The sequence below is a fragment of the Lissotriton vulgaris genome, chromosome 11 (assembly GCF_964263255.1).
Source record: "Lissotriton vulgaris chromosome 11, aLisVul1.2, whole genome shotgun sequence".
NCBI lineage: Eukaryota > Metazoa > Chordata > Amphibia > Caudata > Salamandridae > Lissotriton > Lissotriton vulgaris.
Genome location: NC_141699.1, coordinates 109103010 through 109117925, shown reverse-complemented (window position 1 = coordinate 109117925; position 14916 = coordinate 109103010). Strand labels below are relative to the sequence as shown.

Sequence of the window (14916 nt, the reverse complement as noted above, 5' to 3'; positions counted from 1 at the left end):
AAGGCCCTCATACCCCCAGCTATTGACACTTTGATACTACATTGATAATTGCTCTTTTGACTGCATAGGTTTGCTGAAGTGCACCACACATTTATGTTTTTAGTGGGGACAGACTCTTTGGTATTGGGGTGGAAGGCAGTTTTAAGCCTGTGAAGCGAGGCAGGAGGTGGGAGGGATAGGATGTTCAGGCGAGGCACCAAGATGCAGGAGGCAAACTTGACATGCATGACAGACCTAGACAGTAATTCCGTACGACTGACCCCAGGGCGGTCCCTGAAGATTCTTTCTTGGAATGTGAATAGAGGCAGGGTTACAAGTTCAACAGAGGTATAGTTTAGAAATATTTTTCCAGGCAGGACCAGAATAGCATTCTCCTACAAGACACTTACCTGGCGGGTAACTGGTGTGGGTTGATGAGCCAAGGCAGGAACAAACTTCTGACCCACGCTGGGTATTCAAGGGGGTCCAGAGGAGTGGGAATCCTGGCACGCAGATTGCCCACTACAGAATACCCAAACTTAGGCAGATGACCAGGGTTGCTGGAAGGCGATCCAGGGTTGCTGGAATGGGGAGGACATAGTGCCAGAGTCCTGTTACCTATGCCGGGTCTGCAGTCAGCTGGACTAGATAAACTAGGGTACTGGAAAGTGGCTCTCCCTAAGACACTCCAGCTCATTGAGGGAAACCTAAACCTAATGGTGAGGGGTGAAATGAATGGAGTGACGGTGACAGGCGAGAGATCATGGACAGACCACCACCTGTCCCAATTCCTATAGGCATTGGAGCAGGATTGATTTCTGGAGAGAGGAACACCCAGACATAACACTACTCCTATGCTACTAAAATGATGATCTCCCGGTCTAAAATGGATCACTTGCTGGTCCCACACCCCCAGCGTAGACGATTCATTCAAAAAGTCTTTTTGCAAAGAGCTATATCAGACCATTCCCCATCATTAGATACTTGATGATTTCCACCCCAAGACAGACAGGAGAATGTAAACTTGATCCTTGGGAACTGACGGACATGCACATCCGAAAGCTTGTGACAGAGTGCAACTAACTTCACAGACAGCAAGTGGATAGTGGACTTCATGGTTATCCTCTGGGAGGTGTTTAAGGTAGTTGCAAGGGACCAACTAATTATGAAGGTCTCTCAAGGGTGAGGGGGGAGAAAGAAAGACAGGAAAGCAGGAGAGATGGAGGCCATATTGACAACCTGGGAAGGGGAGTACATGGCAGCCCTCTCCCCAGAACTCACCCCTAAGATCAAGAAACGGAGACCAGACTTAAGGGCACACGCCCAACAGGAAGCGTAGGCAAACTTCTATGCCCAACAGGGTACGATATACGAGACGCGCGACAAGGCGGGGGAAGCTTCTGGACTGGCAGCCGCATAGAGATGAGGGTCAATAGTGGGTGTCTGCAGTCATGACTCCTATGGGTGACATGGCTAAAACCCCAGCGGTGATCGCACACGTTTTGCAGCTTATTTGAAGGGTCTATACCAAACCTGGACCGAAGGGGTGAAAAAGGCCAGAGGGATGGGTGGTAGACCTCTCAACCCCTAAACTGAGGAGGGATGCGAGGGACGAGTTAGAAGCAGGGATTACGGGGATGGAAATCTCGGAGGCTATAGGCCAAATTAAAGGACAGAAATCTCGGGCCCAAATGGTCTGTCCGGTGAGTTTTTCAAGTGGTTTTAATCCTGCATAGCGTGTCCAATGCAAGATATGTTTATAGCGCCCGGAGGTCATCCTGCAGGATATGAGGGCCGCAACAGAGCTGATTCCCAAGCCGCCGAAGACCTTCAGGGTGTGTGTGCCTCCTATAGTCCATTCTCCTTGCTCAACCTAGAGACTAAGACATACGCGAAGGTCCTTGCAAATCACTTGAAGCGAGTGATAGACTCCATGGTGGAGCCTGACTAGTCTGGATTTATCAGACACCACCTCAAGCGCTTGGCGGGGTGCCTGGCCCGTAGGGACAGAATTGCGGAACCGGCTATCCTAATAGCCAAATGCTGAGTGTTCGACTCCATTGAGTAGCCCGATCTGTGGGTACGACTACAAAAGATGGGTTTTGGCCCACATTATTTGTCCTGTGTGCGGCTGTAATATAAAAATCCAATCGCCAGGGTAAAGTGAACAGGGCGAGCTCTGCGGAATTTGGCCTCGGCATGGGCAGTCTCAAGGGGTGCCTGTTATCTCCCCCTACTTTTAACAGTGGCAGCTGAATCACTGGCAGTTTGGATATGCCGGGATGCACTCCTTAGAAGGCTGTGATGAGACTGGGTGTGAAGATGTTGTATTCCTTTATGTAGGTGACATACTGCTCTACCTGGCTGACCCAGCCCCCTCCATGCCAGAATCTTCCAAATTCTGGTGGTTTTTGGGTCTTACTCTGGACTCTGCATCAATTGGTGCAAATCGGTAGTCTATCTGCTCTCACAAGAGGCGCATTATGAAGTCCGGTGCTATCCCCCTAGATGGGAATCGGTTGGATGCAAGTACCAGGACATTTCTGTGACCACAGCCAAGGAGCTATTTATTCAGGAAATCCTCACCAGGATCCTGGTTAACGATAGGGGTGTGTGGGTCGCTCACTGAAGCTCCTGTTGACACTGCTGGACAGGGCCTGCTTTTATAAGATGATCTACATGCCAACCTTTCTTTATGTCCTACAAAACATTAAATTTGAGGTTCTAAAAGGGGAGTGGACAATGTCACCACAACATTATTGTGGGACAAGGGTACCCCAAGAATAGCCCTGCTCATACTGACAAGGAAACCTCTTGAGAGGAAATTGCCCTTCCTAACCTGCGTCTCTACAACTGGGCAACCCAGCTACACGGACGGGCAATGGACCCGAACGGCTATGTCCATCGCCTATATGAGAGTACAGGGAGGGCACCCCTGTCCCTGCCCCCACCGACGGAGATGTTGGTAAAAAAAAAAAAAAAAGTCAACCAATGCCCTGGGGTGGAAAGGTAAAGTGACACTAGAAACCACACTGTGGGGAACAGATGCCCTTAACAGGTGCAATGGCATCACCTTACTATTTTCGGAGCTGCAAGGACAATATGCGCTGGCAGGCAATCAATACCTCCGATACCTACAACTGCCATTCATCCTACGGAGCTATGGAGACCTGATGGCAGAGATCCCAGGGGAAACCCTCTGGAATTTAGAGTTCTAGAGGCTCCCTTGATTAGTTATGCGGTGTCACAAATATACTCACCCTGCTACACATTAGTCTTCCCCCGTTCAATTGCTTAAAGGGTAAATGGGAGGAGGACATGGGTAGGTTGGAGGATGACAATTGGAGGGCGGCCTGCAGCTACACCCGTGAGGTGGCAATAAGGGCAGGATTCCAGCTGATACATATGAAGATTCTGCACTGGGCATACAACATGACCAAGCTATTTCATATGGGTAGAATAGAGATGGACCTTTGTGCACAGGGTATGGGCCCAGAGGGACACTACTCCATATGATTTGGACTAGCCCGCAGATTCAGGGCTTTTGGAAGGGGATGGGCGGGCCAGATCTCAGATATCCTGGACAATGCGATACACCTCACTCCACAATTGGTGGCCTTGTGAGTGTGGGAAGACCAGATTCTGGAGCGCACACACACACACATGCACCATTTCTGTAATGTTCGGATGGTGGCGTGACGAGACAGGATATAGAAACGGGGAAATGATAACACCATCACTACGGGAATGGGAGCTGGATTGGTGCATGAGAGCTGAAGAACTAGTGTACCAGGTGACGCGATAAAATCCTAATGTTGAGGTCTGCTTGTTGAGACTCTTTCCCCCACCCCCAAAACAGAAAGTATGGAATAGATTTCTTGATCTGGCTTTAGGTCTAGCTAGAGCACAAACAGGAGTTTCTGGAAGTCCTGCTATTGGTTATGCTACTCGGACAGTATGGGGTTGTAAGTTGAAAGTCAAACTACCCCTCTGCCCCCCCGCCCACCTAGTGTTGCCCGTAATAGGATCAGATAGGTCTTAGCTCCTGTAAGAAATCCGACCACCATGCAGGTTTGTTACTTGTTCCAGTTCATGGTTAAACCCTTTTGGTTTTCAGTTTTTTCTTTTAATTAAAAAAAAGACAAAAGAGAGGCTCTATCAGCAAGATCTCCACGCAAGACCTACCCAAGATATATTGGGGCACCAGGCATACATAGACACATGAACCCAGGAATATATATTGTAGAGGTTAGACCTCGGTTAATGGTCAGCACACAAAACTGTTCAATACCACGGTTTATAAAATGAAAGTAATGTTTTCTGTCATATGTGTTAGACGCAATGATAGCAACAGGAGGGACGACAAAGGTACATAGCCTGTGTAATACTTTGTATCACAAAGGAAAACAAGATGGAATGGAATGACTAAGTGTTTGTGTGTAAATATGACAAATGGCAATAAACGTTATAAAAAAAATCTGGGGCCCATGGTCGGAGTGGAGGATACAGCTTCCTGAGAGCACCAGGGCAGCACTGACTGATGGGGTGGTCTGGGATTGGAGGTGCGATAGGGACACAGGGCAGAGTGGGCCTCATTGATGGTCTTTCCTACTGGGGAAAGGATTCACTGTACCAAACCCACAGCTGCACTCTTGGGGGTCTATCGTTCTGCATTTTGATACAAGATGAGCTGCTGAAATGAAGACTGCGCTACTGCGAACTGCACATCTGTTTTCTTGTTGTACACCAAACTTTTGAACGTTGTTACAATGAGGTGGAATTTTAGATGCAAAATTTGCAATCTAAGCAAATAAAAGGACTACTGAAACCTAATGTATGCTGCACCATACCTTTACTGTCCAGCATGTCAGAGATTGTTGTTCTCTTGCATCTTGAGAGATATTCTGTCGCCTTCAGTACTACTGCAGCCAGCATCTAAAATGGTACACATAAACACACTTGAGACTATGGTTAAGAATCAACGCTGCTACAGTTCTGCTCTTAACCAAAGGCACAGCACCTACCCAGACTCCTTTCGGACTGGCTGCCTCTGCCACCTAATGCCCAGTTCTTGGCCCCCGGAAAAGGGGAGTAATTTATATAGACACAGTGCATTAAAAATGATTCAACATGCAACAAAGGAATATCTTAATCTAAAGAGACCACTTAAAGGCACACCATCACAGGGTCAGAAACTGAACTGAAGATGACAATTCACAATGATGTATTCAACACTTACTGCTAAAATGCTGAGGGGACTGGTTTGAGCAAAACAAAGCTATAACATTCTACACCCATCCCTTGAACCGCACCATGGCCTACTATCACTAAGCATTCCACACAGTTGCAGCAATTCCTCCCCCTCTCAATTCATGCGCTTCCCAAGTCATCCAGATAGGTTCCCTTTCCTCACTATACCCCAATTAGCAAATATGGTCTTCCCTATGAATCCTGTACCATGAACCATGCTCCAAGAAGTACCAGTCAAACTACACTGCTGGGACAGCAGAGTAATGTATTACCAAACAAAGCTATTACTAAAAACAGACCTGCCCTCTGCAAGCATCTGCTTGCAAATCTTTGTGCTAGGGTAAGGTAAATGAACTTGGAAATGTCACAAACCTAGCTCCAGCAGGCACCTTACTATCACTAACTTCTGGTCGACATCCTTCTGCCCTAACTGTTGTGCAGTAAATGTCCCAGGGCTTTCATCGGGACATCTAGACACTTATAACTGCCCTAAACCAACCTATTCATTCGAACCCAACAGTGAAATCATATAATGAAATGTTAAACCTGTCAGTCGGGTAATATGGTGGTAACTTGATATTTTCCTTTGCACCACCATTGGAGACACAAAGGCATCATATTAGGTACCACCACTGGAGCACCTGTAGAGAAGTTTATTCGTTTATAGAAACGCAAGTTCAAGCCTGGAGTCTCCTTGGGGTAAAATAATTAGAAAGAATTGAAATAAGTTGGGCAGAATCATGTCAACCACGAATTAGTGATGTAGGAGGTGTCCTAGAAACAAACCTTCACCCTCATCATGCTGTTTTTAACCTTGTATAAGTTGGCTACATGAGAGAATAAATCTTAGAAATAACTATCCACTCTTAACATTTTAAGCATAAGGAACCCTCAACAAATCCAAAAAAACAAAGCACAATGGACCTGGCTGCGCCCGCCCAGCATTGTTGCTAGGAAGGAGCATCCCAAGGATGAAGCATGCCACCTTGTGTGGGTGAGGAACTACATCCTTTTTTTTTTTTTTTTTGAAGAATCGAGTTAGTGCAGCTAGTGAGGTGTTAATGTCCCTCATACAAGTAGGGTTAATAACACCCTATCTCAGAGCTTGGCAGTTTTTGTAGCAGTATAGATAAGTGATAGAGAGGCTTACCAAGTTAACTCAAACAAAAGTCTCTCCTTACCCCTTTGGTGATTGAGCTCCACTTAAATCTCACCAACCATGGCACTTACAAGTCCTTCCTCCATTCTTTATGACCATGGGAGCCATTGGCAGATCCATGGTGGGGGAAGCATGGCCTTAATTTAAAAAAAATATTGTCTCATACTCTACCTTATTCTGATACGGTGAATCCTCCGATGTTGCAGGCAGTAGTTTAATAGAGGCCTTTTCTTCTGCAGACTGAGCCTCCAGATCCATTGCCGCCCAGTTCTCTTGCTCCATTTCCTCTGGGGATGCTGAATCCCATGCCTCCTGCTCCAGCTCCTCTACAGCATCACACTGCAGAGATTCCTGAGCCATCCGCTCCAGTGCTTCCTGCTGCAGAGCCACTCTGGTCTGCTTATCCACTGCTGCCCAGTTCTCTTGCTCTGCTTCCTCTTGGGAGGCTGCATCCCATGCCTCCTGCTTTTCTATGTCATCACACTGCAGAGATTCCTGGGCCTCCAGTTCTAGTGCCTTCTGCCACAGAGCCTCTCTGGTCAGATTATCCATTGTTGCCCAGTTCTCTTGCTCTGCTTTTTCATGGAATGCTGCATCCCAGTCCTTCTGCTCCATCACTGCTCCAGCCTCAGACTGTAAAAGTTCCCAGGCCTCCAGTTCCAGTTCCTCTTGCTCCAAACCCACCCTGGACTCCAGATCCATCACTGCCCAGTTGTCCTGTTCTGCCACCATTACTGCCCAGTTCTCTTGTTCTGCCAATTCTCGACATGCTGCCTCATAGGCTTCCTGTTCTAATGTCTCCCGGGTTTCCTGCTCCAGCCTCTCTCGAGTCTCATACTCTAGAACCTCCCGGGTCTCTTGCTCCAGTGCTTCTTGAGCCTCTCGTTCCAATGCTTCCTGGGCCTCCTGCTCCAATGCCTCCTCGGCTTCCTGTGCCAACGCCTCTAGATCCATTGGAGCCCAGTTTTCCTGATCTTCGGTCTCTCTGGACGTAGCTTCCCAAGAATCTCTACGTAATTTCTCCAGTATAAGCACTCTCCCCGTCTCCAGCTCCCCTGCTCTTCGAGTCACCAGCTCGTCCAAGGCTTCCTTCTGTCTCTCACGTTCTATCACCTCATCCACTGCCTGATGCAATGCTTTCGGAACTGCTGCCTCTTTGATTTCCTTATCCAATGCTTCCCTGGCTTCTTGCTCCAGCACCCCACATGCCTTCCCTTTCAGCACTTCCAGAGTTTCTCGTTCAAATGCCAATTGGGACTCCCAATCTAGTGGTTTCTTAGAGACCCATGTCTTAGAGGCCTCAGGTTCAAACACCACTTGACCTGCCTGGGCCAACTGTTTACTGTCCATCTTCTCCAATGTTTCTTGGGGTTCCCATTCCATCTGTTCTAGTGCTTCATGGTCCAGAGATTTCTGAGCCTGACGGGTTTCAGAGGTCACAACCTTGGTTGCAAATTTCTCAATTTTAAAGCACCCCATTTTTTCTTTTTCTGTTGCAACTTTATCCGTCACTTCTATGGCCTCTTTCTTAATGGTCTCCAGCAGTGGGCTCTCATCAGACTCCGTAAGGCTCTGAAGGGCGCTGCTTTTAATGGAAATCTGTGCTTCCATCACATCTGTTTCTTCATTCCTACCCTTGATCTGAGACTTCTCTGCTGCATGAGACCGCCCAGCTGACCAGCAGTTTTCTGGTGTTCCCTCATATTTGAACTGTAATCTGCACTTTTCTTCTGAATGAGCAGACCAGTCACCACCAGAGACAATGCTCAGCTGGGATAGTTCCAGTTGTGGACTTCCATCTTCCTCAAACTCAGCCAACAGGCTTGATGATACTTCTGCATAAAATTCACTGCCACAGGTAGACACAGAGGACTCGGAAGGCGGTGCTTGACTGGTGACCGGGGCTTCCAATACCGATGACAGCATTGCTGGGGAAGGCAGCGATGGAAGCCCTCGCCCTGCAAGAACAAAAAGGGTCTATAAGAATAGCACAACAGTATATCATTTATGAAGCATGTAAGGTAAAATATTCTAGTCACGCTGAACAGTCGAAATTTGCCACATAACAGAGCTTTATTTCAATTGTTTAGTCCAGTATGTCGTGTAACTTAATTCTAGTGTTTTTACAAAGAAATTATGGGAGTCTTTGCAGATCTGTGTAATAGGAATTAATGGTGTCAAGATAAGAAAGGAAAGATACAGTAAAGGTTTATCAGGTAATTAACATTATACAACATACCTGTACTACAATTCTTATTGGAACTTGACAATTTTGATTATTATTGTTGGTGGTTCACAGCAGCTCTTTCCTTCTAAGAGAGCAAAGAGCAATGTTTGTAGGAGTAAGTTTCTTCTAGCCTTTCAGTAGGCCGAGTGACTCAATATTCCTTTCAGACTTGCCACCCTTCTATGCTCATCCCACTCGATACATTGCACATGCTTCTCTCACTGCTGTGCTGGCACATGCATCTCTCACTGATGGCACAATCTAAACCATCCATACTCAGCTCACTATCTCACTCCAGGAACTACTCCCTTCCTTCCAACCTCATCTCAATTCCAGTTTTGTGCCATACTCACTAATGCCACTTAATGCACAACTTCCTATGATTGGAACATGTTCGGATACTTTGAGAGGCAGCTTTAAAGTGGCTTGGTCTATATTTCACCTCCATATGCAGGAGCATTAATACCACTGTTAAACATGTAAGTCCATGTATTAGTGTGATCCAATGTATGAAACAAGTAAAAATATGTGACATGTTTCAGAACAAGTTTTGACTGCGCCAACCTCATGTCACCATGGCAAGAGCAGTTTCCTCCAAATCACAGGTACATTTTATACTTTACCTCCAAAGCCCTATAAATTTAGAACTCAACTGAGGAGAGGCTGTGGCTTAACGGCTAGGGTGGTCAACATCAAATCTGGGGAACCGGGTTCGAGTCTCTGCAACAACGCTCAACATCCTGTGATTCTGGGCAAATCACTTAATCTCCTTGTGCCTAGCAAAAACGAATGTCTGTACCGCCACTGGTGCTCATGTAAAACGCTCAGATACCTTCGGGTCGAGTTTACACTATATAAAACTCCGGGGGAAAAAACTGATCACTGTCTCTGGTGACTATTTTGGCACTGTTAATTCTTTTTTTACTATCCAATTCTAAAGAACCAAATACATCTGTGCCAAAGAATGAAACGAGCTTTTAGAAGATTCGTCATTGGACGTGTTAACAATTAAAATATCTCCAAACATTGCATTCTATCTGAAACAAAATGTAGAAGAGGAAATCCTACTAATATTGCAAAAATATGTTCACAATTTTACGCCACTAACCTTTCTGAAAGCAATCACTTCTACAGCATGGGCAAAGGAACTGCAGACCGAGAGATAGGGGACAACTGGAGCAGGTAATGCTATCCAAAGTACAATAGTCATTTCAATACCATAGAACACAGAAAAAGACTTAATTGTCAGTCTGATTTTGTGCTTGCTTACAAGTGAACAGGGTGATAAATATTTAGCAGAAACTCAGCAGAACTAATCTCAGAAGCAAGCTTGTGGAAAATGCCTTAGGTTGCTTAAAACAATATAATGCAATACAACTTATTAATCAAGTTTTATACATCTTAGTGGAGCCACAATGCACGTTTTAGAGCTGCACAATATGCAACATGTTCTGTGGTACACTTCAATACTCAGCACAGTTTGTGCAAGCTGTGCTATGTTGGGTTGTACAAACACAATCTGTGCTAGTGTGTACACAGCTATATGACGTGCTGCATGTCCGTGCCTCCCTCCCCCAAATTTGCTCAGCTACATAGATCACTTACTGTAGAATTCAGTCAGATGGCACTCCATGATCTTGCTGGCAGAGAACATGTACTCCCATTGCCCTGAGAGACACAGATCAACAAAACTGCAACCATTTGCTCTTGTACTGAGATAAAGTAGCACATTTTTTGCAGCCTCTTGAACCTTCGGATTGTTAAAGGGGACACGTAGCCAACTCTCAGATCGTTTTTGAGGAACCAAACATGTAAAGTGAGTGATTTCAAAGCAATGAGGTGGACCAAAGTCAAAAGGGTTTGTCACAGTGAAAGAATGATGACCATTTACAGACATGGCCGGAAGGAAGGCATAAAAAATATTCTCCAACCAGTCCAGCATGAACCTATCTTTTAGGAATACTGGACGCCTGCCACTTCAGCAACCAAAACTAATGTTTCTTGGTCAGATACCATTGAAACTGCATGCCTCAAGGAGAGTATCTGCCACATTCAGCTCCTAGTCCTGTGTTATCAAAAGAAATGGCATTATAATTATGAAAAGTCAGCATCTGTGTGTTCCTGTTAAGTTGACGAACCATAAATCTTTTTATTCCTGTTCATATAATTTGGGGAGTCTGTGGGGACTATGACTTGGGACTGTGGAATGGACACTCCACCAGTAAATTAGGACCATGGGTGTGCCATCTTAAGGTTAGAAGTAGAGACAGGTGGGCTGTGATGGACATGGGCTGGCTCGCTATAGGACTGGATGTGGAAGACCATCCTCACACTGCTACCGCTGGCTCAATCGGATAGCTTCAAAAGTGCTCCCTCCAGCAGATAGAATAGGTGTGTTCTAGCTTGCTGCTCTCCCAGCCACATACACTGGAGTGCTCTTGAGCAGAGATATCTGGGATTTCGGTGGTGTGAACCCAGATAGCACCGCTGTCCCAGAGTGTTTGGAGCAGACAGCTGGAGGCATCGGGCTCTGAGTGAAGTCTGAGTGAGGGAGGAGAGGAATGGCCATTCCCAGTGTTGCAACTTAACCAGTGCCGCAGTGGATCTTTATGGAGACAAACGGTCAGGGGAGAGGGTAGGCCCTGTGGGAGCAGTACATTGACAGACTGAAATGATTGTTCCTAGTCACTGCAAGACGCTAGCATGCCATTGAGCTTGAAATACCAGATTGGAAGCAGGAGAACACTCACCAGAGGCTCTGACTTTCTGTTTCTTGTCTTGCCTAGACATTTGCTCTGTCTTTGGCACAGGAGGATTGTGGCAATGGCACTTTTCATGGCTAAGCGTAGGCAGGCGTGCAGATGGGGGCGAGGTAGAGCACCCAAATTTAAGACATGGATGGAGGACTTAATTACTTGTCTCCCAGTGACGTCCAGACCTACTGATATATGGGCTCCACTTACTAATTATCTTTTGACCAAGGCTACAGCTGCTGTAGATGTGGAAAATATAGACCTTCTGAGACAGGAGACTTGAGGAGATCTGAACTACAGACTAAAGACGTTAGAGAGACTAGGAGCTGGATAAACGGCTCGTCAGGCTGCACTGGGTGGCTATACTGCAAGGAGAGATACTGCTGGACAATGATTGGGTTACTTAGATATCTGCTACCCCTAATACTGGATTGAGTATATATCAAATTGAAGTAATGTTCGAATCAAGAGTTAGATACATAAATAGTGGATGGGGGCGAGATACACCCGTGGACTCCCGTTGATCTCAATATGAAAAATGTAACAAGACTGAAACAATTAAAAAAAAAACAGAATATATATCTATCTAAAAGATTTTTAACTGTGGTATCTAAATACCCTCAAAATATTGGGGAGGACTCTCACACGTGCGGTTGCACGGGTGACACCAGTTATAAGGAGAAATATATTAATTTTGTCCTGATGAAGGTGGTCTTATTGAATAAACACCACTGAAACGCGTTGACGCTCTATTTTGTGTTAAATTTGGATGGTTCAACAGACCTGTGGTGACAGGGAATTAAGACTCTTGCCCTCTGTTGTACCAAAATAATCTGAATTAACTTTTGCAAGACGAAGTTTACTGTCTAGACTTTCTCCTGTTCATTTATAATTCGGTTTGTAATTTATGCAGTTGTTTTTAATTACCCCTGCAAGTAACTTTAATGTATTTTTGTACTAGGGGAATTGTTTTTAATGATCAATAAATTCTGTTACAGACTTAAATAGAACTGTGATCTTCTTTGTAAGTGCTTTATAGTGTGATAATGGAATAAGAAGTGTGTTGGATGCGGGTAGTGGAGTGAGGCACTATTGGCTTCTACATTAAACGAGACTAAAGGGAAAATCTTTTTTACTTTACGGTACATTGGGTGCTCCATTCCCTTTGGTTTCAAGAGCCCCTCTCTGATTTAAGAGAGTACCTTGGGGAACGACAAGAAGCGGGAGAGACAATTTAAGAATTTGGGACCTTATGTTCGTATAATGCATTAGGTGAGAGTGGTCGCAATTTGTGAATCAACTTTTACCTAATGCTTTGTTTTTTGCAAAGCAGCTTATGTTCAAACATGTTGGTTCACACAATTCGGATGGGGGGGTGGCCTCCATCTGATCTACCTCATTAATATGCAAGAGATAAGTTGTAAGTTGAGACCCACTATGAATCGCTTCCATCACAGGGATTCTGGGGTCAGCAGACCATTGTGGCTGTGAATGACTTTAAATAAAGCAATCTTTCTTCCCTTAAAGGAAAACTGGATGTGTTAAAAAAAAAAAAAAGATTCTATAACTTTAAAAACAAGCACTGGCGTTGCCAATAGGTCTCGCAGTAGGAAAGTTGGAGCTATTGGTTTTTGTAAATGACATTTTATATTTATGTTTAGTGATTTACAATGCCAATAATTTTAACTTTAGCAAATGTGACACTTATAGCATTTGTAATGGCACACAATTGTAATGCCACATGTTTTCTATTTACGTGACTTAGATGTATATATCTTAGTAATATAAATGTTTTTTTTTGTTAATTAATTAATGTTGAAATAAAAGTTATTTATACTGTATAATGGCAATATTGTAAACTTTCCTAAATACCTTTTGTGAATATTATGTTCAGTGTTTTTTTTGGTGAAGAATATCTAAGATTAGAAGTGAAATCTTACAAAAATGTTGTGGCATTTGTAATAAAGTTTGAAACATTAAGCGAAGATTTTATAAATAGTTGTTGTTGAATTTTTGCATGGATTGATGCTGTGGTGGTGCGGATAGATGTTGTTGTTGCCTGTGTGTGCGCGGTGCCGGTGTGTGTATGCAGTGCCTGTGTGTGCACAGTGCGCTGTGTGCACTGTGAGTGAGGCCTGTGTGCAGTGCGAGTGAGGCCTGTGTGCAGTGCAAGTGAAGCTGTGTGCAGTGCGAGTGAAGCTGTGTGCAGTGCGAGAGAGGGCTGTGTGCACTGTGAGTTAGGGCTGTGTGCACTGAGAGTGTGCAGTATGCACTGAGTGCGGACTGTATGCAGTGTGATTCAAGGCTGTGTACACTGAGTGAGGCCTGTGTGCAGTGCGAGTGAGAGCTGTGTGCACTGAGTGAGGGCTGTGTGCACTGAGCGAGGGCTGTGCGCACTGAGCGAGGGCTGTGCGCACTGAGCGAGGGCTGTGCGCACTGAGCGAGGGCTGTGCGCACTGAGCGAGGGCTGTGCGCACTGAGCGAGGGCTGTGCGCACTGAGCGAGGGCTGTGCGCACTGAGCGAGGGCTGTGCGCACTGAGCGAGGGCTGTGCGCACTGAGCGAGGGCTGTGCGCACTGAGCGAGGGCTGTGCGCACTGAGCGAGGGCTGTGCGCACTGAGCGAGGGCTGTGCGCACTGAGCGAGGGCTGTGCGCACTGAGCGAGGGCTGTGCGCACTGAGCGAGGGCTGTGCGCACTGAGCGAGGGCTGTGCGCACTGAGCGAGGGCTGTGTGCACTGAGTGAGGGTTGTGTGCACTGAGCGAGGGTTGTGTGCACTGAGCGAGGGCTGTGTGCACTGAGTGAGGGCTGTGTGCACTGAGTGAGGGCTGTGTGCACTGAGTGAGGGCTGTGTGCAGTGTGAGTGAGGCCTGTGTGCAGTGCGAGTGAGAGCTGTGTGCACTAAGTGAGGGCTGTGTGCAGTGTGATTGAGGGCTGTGTGCACTGAGTGAGGCCTGTGTGCAGTGTGAGTGAGCTATTGGCATTCTAAATGACAATGCCTTTTATTTGTGCTTAAAAAAACCTGCAATAATAGAAGGTATCATTTACAATACCAATAGGTCAAAGTTTCTAAAATACGAGACCTATTGCATTGCAAATGCTTGTTTAAATTGTATTTACCATCCCGTTTCCAAACCGCAAACGCACACCCCCCTCCCCACCCCCCTCCACCCCCATCATGCCAGCCACAACTGGTTGTTTCTAATTCTAAGTATTACTTGCAAGGTGGAGTTGGTGTAGAAATAGTTGCCACTTGATTGGTTCATAAACTTTATGATTGATGCAGATTATCACTGCTTGGGGTGGTGATGACGTATCGTAAACAGATTTCACTGGAAAGTAAGAATCACATTGCATGCTGGGATATTGAGTACGCAACATCCATTGGGGATAAAAACGCTTAATTTAAATACACGATGCACTTTGTTTTACTGTGGGGCACAAGGAGGACGTTGGTGCACGTTTTCGAGCCAGTCACATTGGGCGGCTTGGATTTATTTCTGACATTGCGCTTCAGGAAGGATGGGTACATGTCTACATTTTAATCAC

The 14916-nt window shown here is 45.7% G+C and overlaps 1 protein-coding gene across 2 annotated transcripts in view; it reads right to left on the bottom strand.

The window, feature by feature from the left end:
- PRR14L (proline rich 14 like) overlaps window positions 1-14916 on the bottom strand; it is a 492002-nt gene that overhangs the window by 353021 nt on the left and 124065 nt on the right. For both annotated transcript variants that reach the window (XM_086942815.1, XM_086942816.1), the window contains exons 2-3: window positions 6560-8346; window positions 4830-4914 (exon numbers count right to left, since the gene is read on the bottom strand). In XM_086942815.1, the coding sequence (XP_086798941.1) occupies window positions 4830-4914; window positions 6560-8314 (1840 nt within the window). In that variant the 5' untranslated portion in view covers window positions 8315-8346. The remainder of the gene's footprint in view (window positions 1-4829; window positions 4915-6559; window positions 8347-14916) is intronic.